At 40.2% G+C, this 25186-nt stretch overlaps 1 protein-coding gene across 1 annotated transcript; it reads left to right on the top strand.

Moving 5' to 3' along the window:
- Positions 1–11921: 11921 nt before the first annotated feature.
- On the top strand, positions 11922–13276 carry LOC134181509 (uncharacterized). Its single transcript, XM_062648784.1, has 2 exons — positions 11922–13069; positions 13132–13276. Exons 1-2 carry the CDS (start codon positions 11956–11958, stop codon positions 13185–13187), a joined length of 1170 nt encoding a protein of 389 aa, XP_062504768.1. The 5' UTR covers positions 11922–11955; the 3' UTR covers positions 13188–13276.
- Positions 13277–25186: the final 11910 nt, after the last annotated feature.

The following is a 25186-nucleotide window of genomic DNA, read 5'->3' as shown; positions in this document are numbered from 1 at the left end:
ATTTGTATGCTTGCTCAAGTGTTGAGTCACTGAACTATACAAGTACAGTACGGAAATGAGGATATCAGTTTTCTATGGACTTTTTGTGAGTGTTATTCAACCGCAAGCATCTATAATCGGAAGCATTCATTTCCGCTGAGCAGTCGCCGGTTAAAAAGGTCCTGACACCCTACACAGACCGACTTTATGAAAAATTTATTTCTATGAGGTCTTTCCTTAATAATTTCATTTCATCATCTTTGCTACGTCTACAAAGTGACAATATTAAAAACTGCTATCTTCATCTTTAAATCGACGTGCATTCTTGAGTAACACTGCACTTCCAGTATTCCTTTCCTCCTAGTCAGAAGCGAAGTTACATCATGAATAGCTCTCTTCGTCTCTTAAAGTGTAGAAACAGTGTCTGTAGCTTGCGCCTAGCTCACTTGCATGTTTCCAACCAACCTCGTAACTTGACAAGAACTTCTGGCGCACTCGACCTTTGCGCGAAGACAGTATGGACGCCATTACGAGCCTTCTTCTTCTTCTTCTATTAAGTTGGCAAATTAACTAAAGCGTAGAATCAAAAATCTTTGCACGACGATTCGTTACACAAGGTAGGGTAAACTCGCCAAATCGTGGACGCCCTTCGAAGTAATAAGAATAGCTCCGATCAGAAGTCTTACGACAACGTCATTAAAAATGAAATTTACATTAGCCCTTGGTGATCACGCAGACTCACTCTCCAGTTTCTAGCTATTTGTTGAGATATTATTATTCAACTAGAACGTGACGTCCTAAAGAGCTTGATTTTAACACTACTATCGCTAATGATAGACAGCGGCGTTTTCCCACTAAGCCAACGATCTATTACGGTAAACAGGACCGGAACTGGAAGCTACGGTTGCAACAAGCTTTTCGTGTCTCCTAGATGTCTATGCAGTCTGCAAAGCTCCTGAATTTACTAGGTTCTGGCATCTCATCCAGCATGGCGTACCCGAAGTGGAACCAATGGCTACAGCCGGGATTGTCGCTGCCTATCCATTCTTGTCTATCTTTCTTTAAGTCTTGGTAGAACGATTGACCGTAACTGCTACATAAGGAGTCATTCTCGTTGCTGCTTGAACCAGCAACTCCCATTGCAAACGTTGTCTTGGACTTCCCTGATAAGAGGCGAGCTTCTTGACGTTGTAGCTTTCCTTTCTTGCCAATTTATGTACGTTTAGACCTTTTTTTTCTATAAATCAATCTGCAGTGAGGATTTCACCTGCATGAGATGGCAGCAGTCGTCTGTCACTTGTGTTCTGTCTTAGCGTTGGATCTGAGTTCTGTGCTGCAAAGAGATCTGCAAAAATTAGCTTATCTTTCTTTGCATGGATGTATGTTCAGGTTTACAGTGCAAATTTCCAGACCCGCGCACTTTTGATTACAACTTGCTCGATTCTAGTCGCTACTGATAGAGGTGAATAAATAAATCTGCATGGTACAGTAGAGTAAGGCATAGGCTGTGCAACCAACGTACATCGGTGACTGCTTGCGTTGAATATGAAACACTGCACGATTGTTATGATTTCGCATTGGCAGGATAGTCGAGAATACTGTCTAAACATATGGGAAAAAGTGAGAAAACGCGGCGCCAACTGGAAGAGCGTTCTGTCCCGAAAAGGTACGACGCACTGCTTGCTACTACTACAACCACGTCGCGGTCGATGACCAATTCGTTCCGTGGTAAGAAGTGAAACTTCAACTGTTTACCATTAGGCGGTGTCCACGTTTAGGCCATTTACCCTACAACTGAACATTTTTCTACGTACATTCACTGAAAGTCATCTGTATTAACCGGCTTTTGTAAAAGCCACAAAAGGTATCAGAGAGACTTGAAACTAGCTGATTATTATAGCCGTGTCAGTAATTTAATGCATGATTTGAAACCATGCATTTTTGGTCGGCACACTACAATACAGCTTGAAAATTATCTACATTGGTACAACTTTGCACTGACAAAACATTACAAAAATTGTGTATATATTGATGAGCTCTGGATTCTTAATTAATAATTACAATGTAACCCCAAGGTATATTCATTATTTAGGATATAAATATCTTCATTATGATTAATCAATAACTATGCTTATGCTGCTTATTTATTATTAAGACAATAGTTGGTGTAACGTATAGTACACTCTTCGTATAGACTCTCTCTGATCAAATTTTGTGGCCCTTAAAAGCCGGTTCTGGCTCCTATAAAGGCTAATTGTGAACATTAGTCAGTGTTCTGTACGATTTATATGGTGGAAGCGCCATGTCACCTGTCCATCAATAGTCGCGAGATAATCCCCAAACGTTTCTCTGATCTCATCTACCGATAGACCAAATCTTTTGCTCTCTACGTGGCCCAGCCGACTGAAACCTCAACCAGGTACTTCATTTCTCCAACTACAGACCTTTTCTCTATTCCAGCGTCGTGGACGCTCGCTTAGCGTCGTGGATGGTCGTCTAGCGTCATACGAGCGTCGTGCCAACGTCGCGGACGCTGAAAGGGACACAGTATGACCCTGACGATCGCTAGGCGTCAGCGTCTAAGACGCTCGCTAATCGTCAGCGTCTAAGACGCTCGTACGACGCTCGTACCAGCGTTGTACTCTGAACCGGGCCTAAGTTAGACTTTGTGTGCATAAATTTCAGTGCAGAATTGCATAAAATATTAGTTAGCTATTATGGCCTGTATTCCTTTTATCGCCTGTAGCAGATATGGGTTATGATGAATGGTTGAAATTATAAGCACATGATTGCAATCGTTAGTAAATTACAAGCATATGTACTCACATGGCCATTCATGTATATGATGACAACAGATTTCATTTATAATGGACAATTATTGTAACACATTTTTCTTTATTAGCCTTTGAATTCTATATGCGAGTGATCAGATTCTAGTCTTTACTACTGTGATTGTGTGTCAATTCTGCCCTTCAGCAGTATGAAGCAAGGCTGGTTTTTTAGTGATTACTAAATCCTAAGCATCTTCAGACCGCACAAGTGGATAACAGACGATACTGCACGTTTACAGATGGCTAGAAAAATCTCATTAAACAAAATGCCTTAACTCTTTCTGTTTTGGTTATCCTAATTTGCACCAAAATACCGCAATGCAATTTGCGTTTACTAATTCCATTTTCTCTGTTCTTATTGATATTCGTCAGGGCAATTGCTCAAATACTGAAAGGCCGTCACGGAATTACCTCGTTTGTCAAAAGACCTGTAAATATCCATAGGTACTCTGCGTATTGGCGTGTCTATCATGTTTAATGAATACTAATAACATTCGATCGTACGTTAAATTTTTCAAGTTAAGTATTGTTATCTACACTACTATAGAAAATTGGCGGGGCTTGTCTATCAGGGTGCCCCTCTTCGACCGTTGCTTTTCTCACTAGCCCTACTAGATCTGTTAGATAACATTGGCACTTCCCAAGGTATCAATGTTCAGTTATGGTACCCTGACGATGGTGCTTTCGTGGGCTCTCGTCATGCTATAGCTTATCTCCTGGATATCTTGCTGTCTAGGGGACCATCGTTTATCATATATATTTTATCATATACATACACACACACACATATATATATATATATATATATATATATATTGATTAGTCACTATCTCCCTAATTATTATGACTTAGACTCTTTGTGCTTCCGTCCTTACAGCGGATATGTGTTATTTGTGTTGCCTGTATTATGTACCAATATATGGATGTCACTCAAAAAATATATATGTATGTATGTATGTATAAGTTTGATAGCCGGCTAGATCGGATCACGCACAAGGCTAAAATTTGGGGTACAGGCGTAACTCGGCATGCGTAAGAACATAGGCACGGTGGCGTCGTCTTACAGCTTTTTAGTCGGGTACCCTTTTGGGAGTGCAACATAGAACGACATAGTGCTGTTAGTCGCTCAGAAAGGAGGCTAAATGCCCCTGATAAACTCAATTTGAAGGAAGTTCCGTTACTTGAACTCTATCTCATGGCGTAGTTTTGTTTCCTAATAACTGAAAGTGCAATGCTCACTTTCAATATCCATTTTTTGTTCACATGCCATTGTTACGTCACAATTCTATAGTTATCAAGCAGTCCCATCAGACTGCGTTATCTGAGCAATCTGTAGTTGATTTGTTTATCTTAAACATCAAACTACATTCAAAGTAAAAAGATAAAACTTTCGAAAAGAAATATTGTTGAGTGCGTAGGTATAGGTTGAAAATGTGCTGAGTTACTCATTATATTCTAGAATATCCAAGAAGGACCCGCCTTTAATCGCTCGCATTGGATAACATCAACTACGTCCAGAGCAAAGACGTAGAGATATAATTTAGTAGTTAGGTCATTGCGTATAGATTGCAAACGTGCTGAGTATAGTCTAAAATATCCCCGGAGGAACGGCCCCCACTTGCAAGCGAATTACTCAGCAACGGCTCATCGGACCTCCACCAAGATTAAGCTGACCTCGGATGGTATATGCACGGAGCGCGTAGTTTATTACCGGCTACGTCAAAAACGACAAAATATTTTTGTGTTTTATATCTACATTTGGTTTTCCGAGTACGCTCGCCGAATGCTAGCCACATTTAATACTCCTGTTTCCTGCGGCGGGCAGCAACGTGTTCGAAGTGATAACATTCAATGGAACCGTTGAAATGGCTCCGAGAAGACTCACCGAAGAGACGTGTGGCAGCGTTTGCACTGAATCCAACCTACACGTTTCCTGTAGCGAGCGCTACACTGGGAGTGTGAACACATCGAAAACGGAGAGAAAACAGTGCGCTAAATCATGCCTGCCTGCGTGTCAAGCTACTGCATGTATCCTATGGCTGAGTAAGAAACTGCACGTGACTTTCAAGTTTCTATTGCTCAGATAGATATCTCCGAACGGAAAATTCGCTGCAATTTCTCAGAATGTGACACTCGGTTAAGTATTCATTTGTCTTCAACAGGATACTAACTAATTAGTATATTCCTGTTTATTCAAACAGAATCCCACATAAGTCATTTGAACTGAATCCGCACAGGGAGAATGTCGATTTCTACCCAAAAAATTGCACATGACGTGTCTACACACACTCAAACTGAGTCTTCCGTCATAACACTACAGTACTCTGTCCGCACGAAGGACGGGTCATTTATCTAGTTATATATATATATATATATATATATATATATATATATATATATATATACATATATATATATATACCAAGTATTACGTTTCAGAGAAGTTCAGTTTGTTTACTTCTGGTTTTCTGCCACATTGTTATACTATATTTTATAAGCTATATTTTTATCAATATACTCACTTGATATGACGATCTGCGCAATATTGTACGTCTGCTCTGCATAAGATATATCTGTGTTGTTCTTGTTCCACGTAGCTATACTGGATTTGCAAATGATCACGTACCGTGAATTTTGTATCAGAGTGCAGATATCATGCTTACTAAATTTATTTTAGACATTTCTAATATAAACCAGAAAGTAGATTGCAAACCATTTCTGGGCAACAGTCTAGACTAAAATTATTCTATACAATGTTAAATCTGAAAATGTTGCGTACATTTGCGAATAAAATTAAAGTCAAACATAGTTAGCATTTGCATATATAGCACTGCATGTACTATTTATGAAAACCGAGAATAGGCTTAACGAAAACTTATAGCAAAACAAATAGTACTTTCTACTTGTAGTATCCATTGCGTCAGTGAATGTATTAAAAGATGTTTCTGTCTTTTAAAATCAAGTTTGTGTTAAGAGTTAACAAGAGAGTTATAGATGTGCATGGCGATATATTCACTGTCAGTAAATTACGCTAGCGATTTAATTTGCGTGATGTTTTGTGTTCTTTATCGATGCATGTATTTCTTTTGCAGTTTACAACTTTGAAGAGTTTTACAGATTGGGGGAAAATTACATACAATAATTATTTCTTAATGGTTGGCCACATTCATGAGAGAAACGTTTGATTGAGTCATTGATGATTATGCATGATTTATGTTGTGTAGGGCGAATTCTTCATCGAATTAATCGCTGATACTGAACTCAGCAGAATTTCAGGAGACATTTAGCAGAAAGGCAAGTAAGTTGTTTTATTATATTTTATGTTATATCGAAAGTCGATATAGTCCGTCAGCCAAGGTTTGGTTTTGCGGGGGCCAGGCTAGAATTTATATTTTTATATTCGAGAGCTTTTCGCCTTCCTAGGCATGGTTGTGTTTGTAGATATACTGAAAAGAAAGACGATAGGACAAAGATAACTGTCTGTAGAAGATGTGCACGTAAAGGACAACATATTGGCTAAGTCTTATTTAATAAAACTGATGAGAGACTGGCGTATTTGCGGCTAATCACATGTTAGCGTCTCGTTGGTTTTTGAGAACCCTACCGTCTCTGGGCATTTTACCAACAACCTAGGGCATGTGATCGCGGTTTACTGCATTCTAAAATCTGGTGTGTATCTACAAACACGCGAGGTTTCTGACCCCAAACGTCACGCACTGTGCAGTAATGGGAAAAAGAATCGTCAAGTAGAAACCACGGTTCTGCGCCTCAGCAGACTTATAAGGTGGAATGTCACTACTCTGTTGAGATTTCTTTGCGCTGACTGCTGTTATCAACGAGTTACGATATTCCTTTACTTCTTTGTAATATGAGTATATAATATTTGTTTGTTATGTTCTTCTGTAACTCTATCAAATTGATTTTCGAGTTTGCTAATAGTTTTAAGTGTTTTGATAATATAAGGAGTCACAATTAGCCAAGGAGAGTGATGTTGAAGAGTTGTAGAGGCTGAACTGTTTGTTCATGCAATCCATTGCATACTCTACATACATATCTAATATGGGGAAGAGAAAAAGTGGAGAAACTATTCATCCTAGAAGGGATTACCAGTCTTGTTCTAGATGTGGAACCACTGCAGAGGTACAGAAAATTAAAACAAGAGCTGAAATAGTAAGTAATGACTGCTCTTGAAATCAAATCAACCCAAAGTCTTGCTTTTGTTACAAATGTGAACAATAATCACTCACGGTATTAATTATTATCAAAATATCACTATCACACGGCCATAAATTCATTAGTGAGACTCTTACTAGAGGAATAATGAATATTTACTACAAACATATGCAAATGAGATGAATTTTTAATAACAGTAAAGGCATGTAAATGCAGAAAATTAGTAAGAGATAGTTATTAAATTAATTGATTGGTTGAATAATTGTTACAGTCATTACCTAAATATACTATACTAGACACGTTCAGTAGTCTAGTTTGTTGCTGTGCTACAGGCATGTGTTGTGTATTACATCGGACAGTTCTTTTCAAGACAGATCAACATTTAATTAGACAAAACCTAAATAGTAAAATACCCTAGCAAGTAGTTGGACCAGTTGTACAGTGTGTACTGTATTCTTACATTCAGTCGCTGCCGAATCTGGCGTGGCTTTGACATTAGCATCAGCGGTAATGCAACGTGATTACAACAAGTAGCATTCATAGATATGAGCACACGGCCGTCTCAAAGAATCTAGTTTTCTGACAACACCGTACGATGATAACATGGTAGACAAGCTTCTAGTGAGAAGGCGTCTAGTGGAGTGTCGACTCAACGGTGTTGCAGTGCGTAGTTGAGATGCCACTTTCGGCTTAGCATGGCGTTCACCATGCAACTTTCCTCTCCCTAACAGAGTCTCAAATTACGCTGTTAACTTCGCAGGGGTTCGAACAACGAGCCCGTATGTCATACTATGTAACACATGTCTTCTGGACCGCCGATGAGTCTTAATCTTATGTATTGCAATAAAATGCCCATTTCGTCGAGGCGGAGCACAAGGAGGTATATGCGGGAGTGCGGACTGGCGCGCTAGAAAATAAATGCGATGTCTGACGGACTGGATATGTCCAGAAGGCAGCAAATATGTTTGCAGTTTACAAGTGGAATAACATCATATCATCATCTTTGTGAGCGCTGACATCTAGAAAATATATCTGTGGTGCTTTAGTCTGTATACCGTACACGTGGATATTTCCACGTAATGAAAATTTTTGCTATTTTTGCGGTTAAAGTTTTTTTCCGAAAAAATTTATGAAGGCGTGGCCCATTCCTCACGTGACATCCCCGTGCAAAGTCCCGTATAAGGGATACTGTTTACTAGTATCAAACTTTATACTAATAGTACTGTATACTGTAGAAGTACTACTGTAATAGCTATTAACACAACACAAATGGAATCAAACTGCACTGCTGTTAGTACTCTACTCAAACTACTGAATCAAGATAATGTCTGCACCCTTCATAGTTCCATTTGCTAAGTCATTTCCATTGAAAGCAAAATCAAGAAACTCTGCCATGAGCAGAATACCAACGTCATCTAATGAAGCTACAGCTATGGAGGCACCAAGCTTCATACCACTGCCATGATGAGAGTGGCTGTCAAACACAGCAAGACACAACTTACGAGGATCGAATGCAATTGCGACTGAAAAGTGACTTGGCATTACAAGTACACCGGTATGGACTCTGCCTGATAGTCAGCAGATCTTGTTTGAACTGGTCGTAATCCCACACGCCAAAATCTCCTCCTCTGCCAATTGTCACGTACATATCCGAACAGGCACTCTCTACCGCACAGTAAACGGACAAAAAGCCTCAGCAACCAGCAACATCATAACGCGTGTTTGTTGCCTTCTTCAATACATGCAACACAAGCTTTAATGGTCTGTTGTGATGGTTCTACAGTACCACTATCGGGTACTTGCACACAATCTAGCACAATCTGGGTAGCTACACAAATAGATATAACCGTGCAAGCATTGCTGCCATTTTGCTCATTCAACCTTGACTGGCAGAATTATGATGGTAATACGTAAGAAATAACTGACTTGAAGTATTCTACAATCAATACAACAGAGGCATCATTGCAAAGGTCATCTGTAAACTGGTCTTATGACTTTACTTCCTTGGACTGCGAAGGAGTAGTAAAGACACTGAGTGTTTTGCTTAAGCAATACGAGATAGGGGCTTGGGCAAGCATAGACCAGCCTGAGAAAACCCACTTCTGATGAGCCTAGGACGCTCCGATATTGCCTTATAAGCGTGTACAATCCAGCTAGCGTGCAAATTCTTAATAGACGACAATCTGAGATCTACAGTAATCTCGCACATAGAAGTACCCCTGTCTAGCTGTTGTCTGACCTGATCACCATACCATTTTTGAAATAACTGCCGTAGGTCTTCTTTAAATGACTTATTGATCGTCAAATCCAGTGGCTGCAATTTGTCTGTGTAGCACGCTGGCACATACAACACAGAAATGTACCTTGCATCTAGGAATTTTCGTACAGCGTCTGTTCGATGGGCTTTAAAAACATCAACAATCAACAAGCAATGGTGCTACTCGGGCAGTCCTAATTCTTGTCTTTTTAGGACAAAGTATGGGTCGACCACTCTCTCTAGGTATTCTAAAATGGTGCTTTCTGTTGACCAATGGGAAGCAGTATGAGTTATGTTCCAAGAATCAGGAAAGTCGTATCTGGCATGACAACGATCAGTGGTACCTTGGTAAATCACTTGACTGGATAGGGTTTCACCTAACATGTTGACTGCAAGCAATACCGTAATTTCTCGTTTATCATCCAAACCTGCAATAGCAACCTGACAGGACCCTTTCTTTTCCATAGTCCAGTTACCAGAAGAGACCATGCGGACTCCAGTTTGGTCCCAGTTTACAACCATATCTGCTGAAATTTGATGCTTACTCACCACACCTAGAAATTTAAAAAAATTTGTATTATCTCAGGAAGGTGAGCAGATTTCCTTTTGGCAGCCTTGATTCCCTTCCGTTTGGTAAAACCCATCCTGTCTAGCATACAACAATCCCAGTTCTTCGTTGCAATAAAGGAACCTCTAAACTCACTCAGCATGTCCTATCTTTTGTGGGCGATGATCCCACGAGCAGATGCTATCACTATGGGTACACTGCCTTCTTCTCGAAGTTTCAAAATGTAATTCTGTATCATGTGATCCAAGGCATCACCAATCAACAATAGACGTCCACGTTTCTGTCTTGGAAGAGAGACAAGTGGAACTTCACCTTGTTGTTGCTTAATCTTCTGGAGGTATTTTTTCTGCATCAAGCGAACCGTACTTTCGTTCACTGGATGGTTCAGTACACTACTGAAGTGTCTGGCTGCTTATGCAATTCCATGATCGCTTGCATAAGGAGCGATGCCCAATCGTTTCGAGGCACTGTACACGTGGTACTCACTCTCTCTTTTTTGCTTGCGGTCAGCCCTCGTAGGGGGACCTTCTTGAAGCGACACACAATATTTACAGCCTTTACTGTTATAGAAGGTAGACCGGGAACGTCAGTGGGTTGCGGAAAACACGGTATTTTCTCTATATCCACCGCTTTACGTAACCAATTCAGCAGCGCCATAAGTGGACCACGTGATGCATAGAACGATGTAACATGCATCAAACCGCGAAACTTTTAACCCACGAAATGGTCTCTGATGAAATAACGCAAAAATTTAAACACGCGAAAAATACCACTTTTACAGTTGTCTGCTAGAGTGTATATGTGTACAAGAAACATAAAAGCTAAGTTTGCGATTTTTGTAATATTGTAAGATTTTATTCGTCAATTAATTTTATTAATATTTACTTATTTGTAAATGTATTTAATCGATATGGAATATATCTATTACTTCTTTAACTGACTTGACATTTCAATGTACTTATCATGTACGTACATAACATTCTTTTAAAGATTTTCAATGAACAAGATCATTAGCAACCTCAACAGGTAAAGTTGATTTTTAAATATTTCCATTACTTAAATCGACTCTCTGCACTTCAGCATAAAATATATAAAATTTATTTCAATATGTAGTTTCTCTTTAACTAAGAAATTTTTCTGGCAACTTTTCTAATTAATGTCAATTGGACGAGTAAGCGTTGCCCATAATTGTAGAAATAGTGCATTAAGTGTAAATCTTTCTATACTTTCATTTCTTTAATTAAATATAAATACCAAATGGTTATATTAAGAAAAAATTGTAATCAACTTTGATTTCAAAGTTGGAATTCACTTAGATATACGAGTTGATCGCGGTTTATGATTTGTACAGTTGGAATAGTTGGTACGCTGAATTTTGTAGTAAAAACGAACAATGATAACTTGTTCCTTGTACGGTATGTTCTGTTATCGATTGTGCGCATATAGAGATTCCTGGCATTATTCGAAGTTTATAGATCGAAAAGTTTGCTTCGCAATACGAAATGTTTTTACGCGTGCACAGTGAAGAATTTTTCTTATAAATAATATCTGAACGTGGGACGCTCCAAATGATGATCCATAACCTTTTTTACATTTTCTAACTTCAATGAATTTTCTGCAATAATTTATAAGAAATCTCTCACAATGCCACTCATTAAAAGAATATGAAGCAAATGTTATCTTGATAAATCCGATTAAAATCAAATTAGAAATCTTTCAGATTTGAAATCATTGCAACTCACATTTACAAAATAAAATTTCTTTCGCTGAAATCCAGGCAACTAGTTTTGCTTACCTCGAAGTTAGCAGACATGTAAAATAGACTTGAATCTCAAAGAATTAACATGTGACGTGATCACGTGCCCAAATTTACATCGTTTAAATACTCTGTGAAAGTGAAGAGTGATATTGTACGAGAGAATATATTTTTTGGAAAGTCGTCCGTTAAAGGAGGCTGGCAAAAAACCAAGGCCACTACAGTTGAAATACATAGAAGCTAACTTTCAGAACGTAATTAGCTATCGTGGGAGTGAAAGTCTCGTGAGTTTCAATGACCTTTGCTTTATTGGATGGAATCCCCTTTGTGTGCAATTTGCAACTTGACACTATTACAAGCACAGAAAGCCCTGCTCTAACGATCTTAGACTATGTCTGATATTCAAGATCATTTGAACGTTCTCATTGTTTGCGCTCTAGAGTCGGAACTGCAGGCGGCAGTAGCAGTTTTGGAAAGCGGAACGAACAGCAAGTTTGAGAACAAATACATGCATCCCACCGATCTCAGCGGGCTCAACGTCAGAGTTTGTGAAGGATGGAATTCTAGTGATATGAAGGTGGGCGTTGTCGCGCAAACAGACCTAGGAGGGACCGAAAGTCAAATATTGCTTGGCAATCTCGCTAAGTTCTTCACAGCTACAATAGTGGCAATGACGGGAACGTGTGCTGCAGAAGAAAACACACATGGCCACGTGGAGCACGGTTGTGTGTTTGTCGCCAATCGAGCGACAGTAGAGATGGGAGGTACTGTCGAGGAAGGAGGGGACCTCCAGGCTAGAGCAAAATACTGTGAGCTCGACAAAGGCATTCTTGCAGCAGTCAATGAATTGGTTCACTTGGATTCTCATATCTGGTTGAAGTATGTTCCGGAGAATGCCATTCGTCCCAGCCCTCGTTATCTTCAACAACTCATCCTAGACCTTGTGATCAACAGTGGGATGAACGGTATTAGCAAAAGAGACCTACTGGACAAGATGGTTGACAAGAAATTATCTGGAATGTATACAATGAGAGACGATACGACTCGTCTCACTTATGACGAAATTCTGAGCACAATGTTACAATCGCCATCAGCTTGGATTTCTTCATCGCCAACAGCAGAATGCAGATATTTTTTAACTGATCTAGGAGAAAAATACGCAGCAAATGAAGCTATATTTCCGCGTCGGGATAATGTTGTAGCTACTGTTGATTCCATGCTTTCCGTGCCACACAAGGATATGAACCTGAAGGCGAAATTGAGTACTTACAAAAAGCGGGTTGGCGACATAAATGTGAAAGCAGTAGACATGGAAGCTTACTACTTTATGAAACATGCCATTGACAGTTTCAAAAGAAGCGAAGTACCAGGCAAAGTAGTTGTCATGAAAGGCATTTCTGACTATGGCTCTAATGCAAGCAGAGGAGACTATTTTCATGTGTTTGCTGCTAGCACGTCTGCGGCCTTTCTAAGGCACTTGATGACAGTTAAAAAACATCTCTTCGGTAATTTCATTTTTGTTACAATGTATTTGGTTATCACACACTTTAATGTTGACTGCAATTAGTTCATGAAGAATGTCAAACGACTGAAACGCAAATAGGACAACCAAGACGAGGTTAGCCAACGTTTTGATGTAGAGTAGCAGACCTCTCAACTCTCATGATTTCGTCGTGATACTTACGATTTACATGCATGTCTCACGATCTCACGAATTAGTGCCCAATTCTCACTATTGCCAGTCCTTCTTCTGACAATTTTATCTTGAGACACTCTGACAGTCACACTTTTTACCCTCGTTTTCCAAAATTAATGGATATTTTGAAGTAGACTCTGCTTGCTTGCCTTAGGCATCCGGGTTATCAATAACCGGAAAGCAAAGCCAACACGTAAGTATGTGGCCGCCTTTCTTGCAATCAGAGGGTTATGCCACGCCTACATGGGACAAGTTTTGGGGGCGTAGTCATTTGCAAAAGACAGTATCACGATTTCCTGCCTTCAAAAGTTGAGAGATCTGTAGTAGGTCTAGTGTAGAACTGTTAATCACATCTGTCCTATATTTTCTGGCAATTCGTCTAAGATTCTGATCCGTGTTTGCCAAGTCAGTTAGCAACAAAGTCAGTACAAAGCTGGTAGTGAAGCATCAGACAGTTAGGTTATTGTTGTAGTGGTATGCAGTCTGAGCAGTCTTTTCCAATTCGAATATTCTGTGATTAATTGAACATATTAATGAATGAAATTTGATCAACTGTTTAGTACTAGCAAAAATTATTTATTAAAGTTAATGGAAAGTCTATTTAAAAATAATCTAAAATTTTAATTAAATTAAGTAATTAAAAAATTAATAAAAGGTAAAAATTATTTTTATAATTGATGAATTTAAAAGATTGATTATTATTGAAAATTTTGATTGTTATAAATAGAATGGAATTGCAATCCGTACGTTTTAAGCTAGCATTTATTGAAATAGGATGAGCAAGTCTGAAAAAATTACGTTCTAACGCATTTGAACGTTATTCTAATTACTAGTTTCATATGGGCACGTCGAGGATATCGTTGTTATTACTCACACAGGGATACAACAGAAAACCCTAGTAACGTTGTCTTGGGTTTTTGCTGTTTCACAAGAACATCCTTATAAAACCCTGCAGGGTTACTAATACAATTACCCTTGTGGTGTTTCCAAAACCTCTTCTAAAACCCCACAAAACCCCTTTCAATGTTTGAAGGGTTTTCGTTACCATTGGTCGTATAAAAATAGCATATTGATATAATTTTGTATAGAAATGTTCTTAGACTCGTGACACATTCTACCTTAAAAACGCGATGTATGCCAAAGGCAGGTTTTAAATAATTACTTAACATCTTCTTTATTAAATTAATTGACAACATTCTATAAATATGTACATACCATAAAATTTAATTTAATGCGGAACTTGATTTAATCAAATTCTACATCTATACAATTTAATTTTTAAAGGGCTACTGCAGCGCAAAAATTAAGATCTATTTTGAGCTAAATTTAAAAATCTACATATGTATACTTTAGAAAAATAAAATTATATTTTTTGCGAAAATACTGAGAGAATGACTGCAGTCAAAAGCTACTTCTGCAATATTATTTCTGGAAAGGAGCCGTTTTACCACACTGACGTTGGTGGAGGCAGAGTAACGCTATCATACATACTAAATAGTTAGCCTCGTCCCCAGACTCTCTCTCGCTAGTCTTTTCCGGAGCCCGTATAAAAATTCCAGCCTCGAGAGAGTCTGGGATCATCCCGCCTACTTCCTGCCATATCTTCTTACTAAATGATCACTAAGTGTCACTCCAACATCATCAAGTGTCCGGTAACTTCAAAATCAAACTAGCGTTGGAACTAATCCAATAAATGTACCACACGTGCTGCTATTACAATTGTTTGGTGCTTGTGGCATATCCCGCACTTGCAGACAACTGACGCATGTTGAAAAGGTAAGCCTAGGGAGTTTTGGTGACAGGTGTGGTGTAGGCTTGTAGTCTAATATCTACAATTGGCGCAGTGATGACCTAGCTACTACCTAGTTCTCACTCGCATCTCCAGACTAGACTCTGCAGCAGAAAGTGCCCAGTGACAAGGGAAGTGGTTGATCTTGATATGAAACTACGGTCTGGAGGGTCAACTTGAAGCTTCCAAGGCTATTCTTTCGCAAAAAGATGTATTTGTTTTCTAATTGAAGACTTCTCGAAGAGTAGAAGGTAGTTTCATGTCAAGATCAACTCCTTCCCGTGTCTTTGCGCGCTTTTTGCTACAGAGTCTAGTCTGCACGAAAACGCTATTGGCCACAAAGGAAATGCGCATGTGAACTACGTAGAAGGTCATCACTCCGCCAATTATAGATCTCAGACTACAAGCCTACACGGCACCTGTCACCAACACTCCACAGACTTACCTTTTCAACTTGCTTTAGTTGTCTGCAAGTGCTGGATATGCAACGAATACCAAACAACGGTTATAGCATCCCGTGTGGTACGTTTATTGGATTAGTTCTTAGCTAGTTCTATTTTGAAGTTACGAGACACTTAATAACATTGGGGGTGACAGTGATGACGTTGGGGGTGACACTTAGTGAGCATTTAGTAAGGAGATATGGCAGGATGTAGATGGGATGATCCCAGACACTCTCGCGCCTGGAATTGTCATACGGGCACTGGAAAAGACTAGCGTGAGAGAGTCTGGGGACGAGGCTAGTAAATGGTATGGTGAGTGAGTCAGGAAAGGGTAACGTGTACCCGTCAAAACCTTGCCTAAAGTAAGGATTCGGAAAGCTATTCAGAAGTTTTGTCGTCGCCGAATTCTGGAGCACACGGGAGAGCAATGTCTCAGTTCGTCGAATCTGTGGAACCATGTCTATGTTTGAGCCACTTGCTGACAGTGCATCTAATAATAAATTGCTGTCCTCTGCTAATTTTGACAAACGCAGTGAACGGCTGCCAGACATGTCGTGGTAAGTCCTAGCAGCGCACAGAACAACCACGTAATCTATTTTTCGAAAGTACCAGGATAATCCCTAAGCTCAAACACCGGCGAAAACGATCCGTTGTCTTGACTTTATAACAGTTATCGAATGTGAATGCTGACGCTGGGTTACTTGCATTGCTATGTCAAGATTTCACGACAAGGACCCCTTTAGGTATTCGATGTTCTTTTCCCGACGTAAAAACGTTCAGCTACAGGAACTATAGAGTAAATGTGCTCGTAAGACGTTCTAAAACTTATCACAGTGCTTGTACAACGTTATTTGACTAAAATATGTGGAACGATGAATAAGAGTAAGCATCTGGCAAAACTCAAAAGCCTAAGTTCCGCCTACTACAAGCAGCCCCTCCTACTGTTTGTCACAAGAGCTGACTCGAGTCGACAAAACTCGTATTTCATGCAACCGATAGACACCCTCACAGCAACGGTTTGTTGATGCTCTTGCAAACTGAAAAGAAAACCATCAATGCAATAGCATGAGGCAAACAAATTGCCTTTTAGCGGTGGAGCTAAATGCACAGGAGGCTCAAATGTTGCCTCCCGACCAGCAAGACGTATAGCCGTCTAGACAAAAATCGTCTTGCCTGTAGCCTAGACGACAATATATCGCTTCCAAAACAATCATCGCACACCTGAATGTCTAAAGATTCATACAAAAGTGCCCGTACTTCGCAGTGAATGTACTTACCGCAAAAAGCGCATTTCAAGATTAACCATTTCTGCCCGTTTCATCGTCCTCCTGTGCAGAAATATCAAGAGACCAACGCAAACTGCTGTTAGCAATCGACTAAGATACACTGCATCCTATTCTGATCAAAACAGGGTAGCTGGTTATCTCGTTTCCTGAGACGAAATTCGCGAAGTGAGGCGCCATGGCGGTGACAAAATCAAAGAACGTCCACTTCCATCCCTCTCCTAGATAAACTCGTCCTCTGTTGCATCCTACCTATCATTGAATTTATGCTCCAAACCTTCTTTTCACTACACGTTGCGACAATGGAGAAGAAAAAGGTCTAGTGGCTAAACGGACTATCAGTATTTGACTTATCAAGCACCCGAATATGGGACATTTTAATACAACGAGATGTAGATAATCTGGGTCTTGTTTTGAAAGATAATGCGCGGGCTGTTTCTGTAAACTGTAGTTTAAAAGTGGAATTTGCCGACCGCTGTACACGTGGTGTATACGCTAGACGTTATAGCGGTTTCTAATTATGAGCACTGTGCCAGTGTGTGTGTGTGTGTGTGTGTGTGTGTGTGTGCGCGCGCGCGCGCGCGTGTGTGTGTTTGTGTGTGTGTGTGTGTGTGTGTGTGTGTGTGTGTGTGTGTGTGTGTGTGTGTGTGTGTGTGTGTGTGTGTATTTGTGTTTGTGTTTGTGTGTGGTGTGTGTGTGTGTGTGTGTGTGTGTGTGTGTGTGTGTGTGTGCGTGTGTGTTGCAATGAAATCGCAGATGTTTGCTCCAGATTGTCTGAATACGACGCCAGTCTGCAGTGCTTCGTAGATCACCCTGGTTTTCGTTACAAATGTCTTGGCGTATGGGTACAGTACTAAACTGCAAACAGCGTCCTATCAGTATCGCCAAGAACATGGAACGAGAACACTACCGCGGTCTGCACATGAGTAATACGTAACCCCATCATCATAATAAGTGGTGCAGTGTTTGCGCTTTCCGAAGACATCACAGTTTGTGAATGTTCAAGCCTCTCTCTTTCGACAGAAACAAGAGCTACTTCCAAAACTGAAAGTAAAACGATTACTTATTTGCCCGTTTTCTGATCAACAGGCAACTGCGCTTACTCTAGCTCTTTCTTGCTTCTCGAAGCCAAGCCTCTTCTTCTTCCGGGGCTGTTGCGTTGAGCAAAATCAACTTGCTGACGAAATAGTTTGATATTACATCAATCTTTAGCTTTCTCTCTTTCTGCTGAGTCCAAAGCTTTGAAACAACTAAGTCTCTTTCTCAAAACCGTGATCTTCGAAGTGACAGCTGCAAACTCCATTGTCATCTTCCCTGTCCTCTCCTAGTACTTACAGTATTACCTCAATTTATGCTGCATCCCGGTGTAAGCTGAAATCTACAAGAGTGCCGGTATACCCCGGGGTATACCGGCATGCCGCAGTGTACGGGGTAACAAAAACCGGTTTTCTTGTAACATACGTCTACATACCTTTAATTGCTGTGTGCAATCATGCTTCCGCAACAAAACACAAGCAGCAGTCTCAATGATGCAATAGAACTGCCTTAGTTCAGTACCAATATCATGTGAAAAACAATACTAGGCTATATTGAAACATGCATAGTGTTCTGTAGAGTCAGTCATGTTCCTCTTCCCCCTCTTCTTCACTGTCCTCTTCATCATCTGTCAGCCCTTTATGGTCCTCCTGGTCATTGTAATTGTCTTAACCATTTTCAATGATAGATTGCAGTCTTGAATGTAGAGGATTTGGAGTATCACATATTCCACATTCAGTAAATGACTTCTTGATCAAATCTTTAGAGATGGACTTTCAGCAATCTGACACCCATCAAAAAACCGTTTTATAGGAGGAAGAATTTCTTTTCCTGCTACGGGTTTACTCCTCTTGTCCTTCATTTAGCCACTCCAACCATTTTTCTTTCATGATACTCTTAAATGGCTTGTTCCTGGACACGTCAGCAGGCTGCAGTAATGGTGTCATCCCTCCAGGGATAACAGCCACATCTGTGTTGTAGTGCTGTTGGAAACATGGTAACACTGATCTCTTCGTGTGGCAAAGGGCCCTATTCAATACAAGCAGAGATTTTTGTCGCCAGAAAACATTAGGTCGCATTTTCCAGACCTGTTGCGTCCAGATGTTGATCATTTCTGCTGACATGTAACCGCTTCGACTGACTTGCAAGATCACATCATTAGGAAATCGGCCTTTGGGAATATTTTTGAGACCCTTTAATATGATCATTGTTGGGAGTTTCTTGCCACTAGCCATGGTAGCCAACAACACTGTGTATCTAAGTTTCTCTTTTTCTGTAGTCTTGGCAGGAACTGTCTTGACTCCACGGAAGTCATAAGACTTTGAACTAGGAAGATCAAACCATAATGGCGTTGTATTCATGTTTCCAACTACCTCATCGTCGTAACCGCTTAAGTCAAATTATTCATGCACAAACTCCAGAAAAGTTTGAGCCAACTCTTGTGTGTTAACTGGAATTTTCTGCCCTACCAAAGTCACTGTTCTGCAACTAAGGCCATGGCGTGCAACGAAACGAGATAAACATCCATTTGAAGCTTTGAATTCAACGTCATCATCCGAGTGCAGCTCTGTGTACACCTCCCTCGCATGCCTCTTGATACACTCTCCACTGATTGTAACTCCTCTGCTGCGTAGTTCCTGGATCCAAGATAATACTTCGGTTTCTAGGCAAGGGTACTTTGCACGATTCAAAGAGGAGTTTTTATCAGGGAATGTTCGGCGTTTCTTCACACTTACACTTCTGTCCTTTCGCGCACCTTCAAAGTTTCCCTTTCCCGAACCCAGTCCTGACTACATTGTCGTGATACGCCACACACTTCTGCTGCTCTTTTCTTGTTCCCTCCTAGCTCGTCCAGGCGACGAAGTGCGGACAACTTGAACTCAAGTGTATTCAATTGAGTGATTCAATTCGCGCAAACGTGAAGATGAGTTCATTAGAAAGGAGAGTTGCTGGTGAGGGTAGGTTACTATGACGTTTCTCGAAAGCAACCGGGCTCTTCTCGCGCTGGAGCAATTTCGGCAAAATCTTCTTCTCCTTCTGTGATTCACGTACGTTCAGCTCGGTGACTCCGCAGAGGGGCCTGGCTTGCGAGGCTACGGTCTAAGTTCGTTGGCTGTTACTAGCTCATTAATGTGATATCAAATCATCTGCTCGCTATTGAAACCAGCTTTGTGTGCTGTGATTTTAGCAACGGTAAGGCATACTTGTTTTCTTTGACATCGGCAAGATATCAGAGTCCAAATGGTTTGTACTCTTTTTATCGACCAACTATGTTTGGCAAACATTCTCACGTGTTTTGTATAGTTAAGTATCAGTTGCAATGTGGTAGGTGTGCAGAATCACAAACCTGCTGATGTTTACACACTGAACGCATTGCTTTAATGGACTTTGGGTCAACGTGTAGCTCTTATAATGGACAATTCTTCTATACAGAGATCATATTAAGCAGGAAGTCCGCAAACATACACCGTGCGCCGCTGTAAGAACACGGCAGTCATGGGAGCCATGCCTCCCTTATCGTAAGTCTGTAGTCACAATATAAATAATGGTCATCGTGAAAACGAGCTACAAGTAGAACAAGACGAGCAGTTCGAATAGACGACAGAGCAAAAGACACGTTTGCGAGAAAACGTCCTGGGCACAAGAGGCTAGACTTGCTGCGCATTTCCGTTTGACCCTCTAACCCTGATACGATTCTTACGAAGCTCTACACTAAATTTCTATAGCATAATCTAAATACTTTACTGTATAATAACGTTACTATAGAATATGCTATACTTTACTATATACTAAATATTAGTAGGAATTTTAGTGAGGCACAGATAAGAGTGGTACAGAAGTACTTTGCAAAAACCAAGTGCTAAGAAACACGAGTTGTCTAAACGTCAGTATAGTCCAGAAATTTGAGCTTTGCTAGAGAAATAGATAGAGGATAGAGCACAATGACAACACCAGCTCGAAGTTCAAAATACCCAATGAGAAGGCTCATGCAAGGCGGACATCGATGAAACCATACAATTGGTATTTAAAAATTCATTGCCTATAGTTATATAATTGCATATTGTCTAGGAATTTCAAGCTCAGTTGAAGCCGGCTGAAGAGAATTATAAGTTATTAGCCCTACGCGCTAAGATACTTGTACCATCCTTAAATACAAGAACAACTCTTAAGCATGTGTTACAAACAATGTCGCTGATGAGGCAATGCCAATTAATTTTTTCGAAATTGGCTAGCTTCACCATATGCGCTTTCCTTGAAGTTTGCTAGCACAGTCGCTATTGAGCGTGCGTGACATATCAATTAGCAAGCAACGTATTGACGCTTCATAGTCTACTGGACTAGTATCGGTCATGCATATACACATGTCTGCGGCATTCTCTTCGGGTACATACGGTTTGTGTAATGTCAAACTATTAATGACTTCAGGAATATAAATGTTATAATTAGGGAAACGACTGAGCACAATTTGTAAACAGAAGTAGATTGATAGTAGAAACCACTATACCAAGCGGATGACGATAATGACTTCGATTTTGATAAAAGGACTCGTCATTAGCGTTCATTATCTTGGCAACCTATGTACGTAATACGCGAATTTTTTGTACTATTTTTTGAAGACATCGATATCGATTGCACTGCGTCTTGTGCAGCGACTAAAGGTAGTGTTCACTTCCAACGGTCACGTCATGAGTTATATATATAGGTGTTGACACTCACGAGTTTATGAGGTGAAATATATGCGGGATATCATCATAGAAGACCTCTGTGTCTAGTCTCGATTTGGTCGCTGACCGACTAAATACAGTCAAAATTACTTTGAATTTGTTGTATAATTAGTCTTACAAATTTCACGACCAGTCACAGTCTAAATCTGTCAGCTGTCAGAAACAAGCATTTGGGTGCTCAAATTTGTTGACAGACTATATTTTCTAATTCATATGATAGTTTACCGGCGGTTTACAGGAAATTATTGTTGATGATCACGACATCTTCACTTGACTAAGTTGTAAAAATCGTAATATATGTATCGACACTGGAGTGAGGACGGACTTGAACTAATTTGATTAACGTTCTTTGACCCTGTCCTTTGGAAATTTTCATTGTTCCATTTCGTACCTGTTAACCGACCATTGATTTCAAAAATTTTAACAACAACTTGCGAGACTGAGAGGTAGTTGTATCATTTGCTACGTACTGTAAGAGCGTAGCGTGGCATGGGCTAGACCGGCTATAGCCCGGCCTCCACCATTTGTGGCTGTGGTCTATAAACTGTGGAGTCTTAATACGTGTGAGGACCAAATGTGTATGTAGTATACCTACGCCACCCCTTTGTCAAGTCAAGACCTGTCACTGATTCTGCCTTATTAATAAATTAGAAACTAATGAAAGAGGGTGTGACTAGAAAGGTGGTCTTATCAATGGAAATGGGCGTGTCCGTAGCAGCGTGGAATTTTAGGCCCCAATTTCTGCAGGTCGCGCAACGCACCTGCATACTGTTCATCACTTTACAACTTTCGTGAACAAATCGCTCTATCTGAGAGTACTAGTCGTGTACATCAACAGGGATGTCGACATTGAACTTCAAATCAAGCAATTGTTTGACAAATAGTGAGGACAAATGTTAGGTGATTGTCGCATTTGAAATTTAATTACTAGTTATTGCTGGGCAGGTCGAGGATATCGTTGTTATTTCCCAGATGAGAGTGGCAACTGAAACCGAAGTAATTATTGACATAATTTAGCTGCTGTTCACCCGATGCGGGACAGCAACGATATTCAAGATTCGCCGATACCGTAAGAGGTTTGTATCAGGGACTGTCTATAGTGACGGTTATGGTTAGGGTTAGGGTTAGGGTTGTTTTTTTAGATTGTTAGGTGTATTATGTCCTAGGTAAAGAGCTGTCCAGCTAACCTGTTTCAATCACCACAGGATGCAGTGTATCCTTGTCGATTGCTAACAGCAGTTTGCGATGGTGTCGTGATTTTTTTGCCTTGGAGACAATGATGAAACGGCGGAAATGGCTAATAGGGAAATGGCAGTTTGCGCTAACTACATTCACTACGAAGTACGAGCGCTTTTGTATGTATCTTTATGCGTTCAGGTGTGCGCTGATTGTTTGGAGGCGATATATAGTTGTCTAGAGTAGAGGCAGGACAATTTTTGTCTAGATTGTTCAGCGCCTTGCTGGTCTGGAGCCAACTATTCTTTCAGTCATGGGTACAATATCTTGGTCATATCATCGACAAGCATGGTATTCGGCCTTCGGAAGAGAAGATAAAAGCCATTCAAGACATGCCGATTTGTACAAATCAAGGTGAATTACGTTCATTTCTAGGAATGGTTACCTAATTTTCTCAATTTTTTCCTAGGCTATCTAATCATACAGTTCCACTCAATTATTTGTTGAGAAAAAACGTGTCTTGGGTCTGGTCCAGTAAAGTTGCAGGCTCTTTCGACACAATTCGGAAGAACCTTACCTCACTACCAGTTCTAGAAATGAAATATCAGGATCAACCATTGTTCCTAGCATGTGATGCTAGTTGAAAAAGGACTAGGAGCTTGTATATTTCAGCATAACGCCGAAGGACAAGAGCAAGTAATCGAGTATGCTTCCAAGTCTTTAACAAAAGCTGAAGTAAACTATTCTCAGATAGGGAAGAAAGCTTTGTCAATTATTTATGGAATTCAAAAATTTCGAAATTATTTTCTGTGACGTCATTTTACCTTAAGAACAGATTATAGACCACTGGTCACCATTTTTGACGCTACTAGAATATCAGTTCCTACTAGAACCAGCAGTTGTTTGACTAGGTGGTGTCTCCAGCTATCGCGGTACAAGTACGATATCGAATATCGAAGTTCCTCCAGTCATGAAACGTTGATGCCTTGTCACGTCATCCTATAGGACATGATAAAACTTTTGATCAAGTTAGTCAACAAGACGAAGAAGCTGACCAGTTTGTGGCCAGCCTAGAGACCCAAAATGTTAGAAATGGACCTATTGTCTACAACCAACTTCAGAAATACGTTAGGAAAGATGCCGTCTTACAAAAAATCATTCGATACATTGAGGAAGGATGGTCAGCAAAATTATTGAATGCAAGCGTCAAACCGTATTCTTCTAGCAAACATCAACTTTTAGCTATTAATCGATGCCTTTTGAAGCATGGAGACTAAACAACCCGCGTTGTCTTACCATCTGCCAATAGGCGACTGCTTCTGCTACAGTTGCATAGAGCTCATGTGGGCTCTGCCAACATGAGGAAACTGGCTCACCGATATAAATGGTGGCCAATTATCGACCGTGATATAGATAAAATGATACGCAATTGCAATGCGTGTACCTTACACAGAAATATCCTTCCAACTATTCCTCTTCATCGGTGGGAATTTCCAGTCACACCTTGGCAACGTTTACACCTTGTTTAGCGGGGCCGTTCAGAAATTTTATGTGGCTCATAGTTGTTGAAGCCCATTCAAAATGGACAGAGGTTTTTAAATTTCAAGTAGATTAAGCGGAACGAAGAAGGAAATATCGGCATTAAAACACCTAATTGCGAGTTTTGGAATTCCAAAGCAAATTGTTACCGACAATGACCCTCAGTTTGTGGCGAAAGAGTTTAAAGATTTCTGTAATCAGCAAGGAGTCTTTCACAGTTTAACATCTCCTTACCACCCTAAACGCAAGACGTTGTTACTGACATTCTTATGGTATAGAGGAGTAAAGAATATGATACTACTGGGGAGTCTCCATCCAAACTTCTATTGGGTAGAGAACTTCCATGTTTTCTCGATATGCTAGTGCCAGAATTAACCGCCCATCAAGATCAGACTAGGCAGTTACTGAAACGCAAAGTTCAAGAGTGTCAAGAGAGACAGACATTCTCGTACGTCTCATGAAATGAAATCCTTCCAATTAGGAGAAGCTGTTCTTAGATAGCCAGAATGTAAAGGAAAAGGCTTTTGGAAACCAGCAACAATTCTCAAAGTTCTAGGACAAAGATACTACATGCTCAGGTTACTCACAGGCGCTAATAAAAAGTACACATAAACCATTTGTCGAGCAGAATATTGTCTCCGAAAACACGTTATACCTTGCCAGCTGATAACGCGATTGCGACTGATTCTGATTCGGATGATGATTCTGTAATTTTGTAGCTTAGATAGCGTACGTTAGCTAGTTTAATGTCAATATAGACGTACATGACATGGTACCAAGAGTGAGCACATTGCTCAAAAAGTTTGTTGTTCAGCCGCCGCCACAGTTTGATTTTACTCATCGCCAATGGGGACAGGCCTGGCGAAACTGGAAACAGCGATTCCAGATCTATTTGGACGCATCAGGCTATGACAGCGCACCGGATCGAAAGAATAC

Source organism: Corticium candelabrum, chromosome 6, assembly GCF_963422355.1.
Source record: "Corticium candelabrum chromosome 6, ooCorCand1.1, whole genome shotgun sequence".
NCBI classification, from domain to species: domain Eukaryota; kingdom Metazoa; phylum Porifera; class Homoscleromorpha; order Homosclerophorida; family Plakinidae; genus Corticium; species Corticium candelabrum.
Note: the sequence above shows the minus strand (reverse complement) of the source record. Positions and strands in the feature narration are given on the sequence as shown.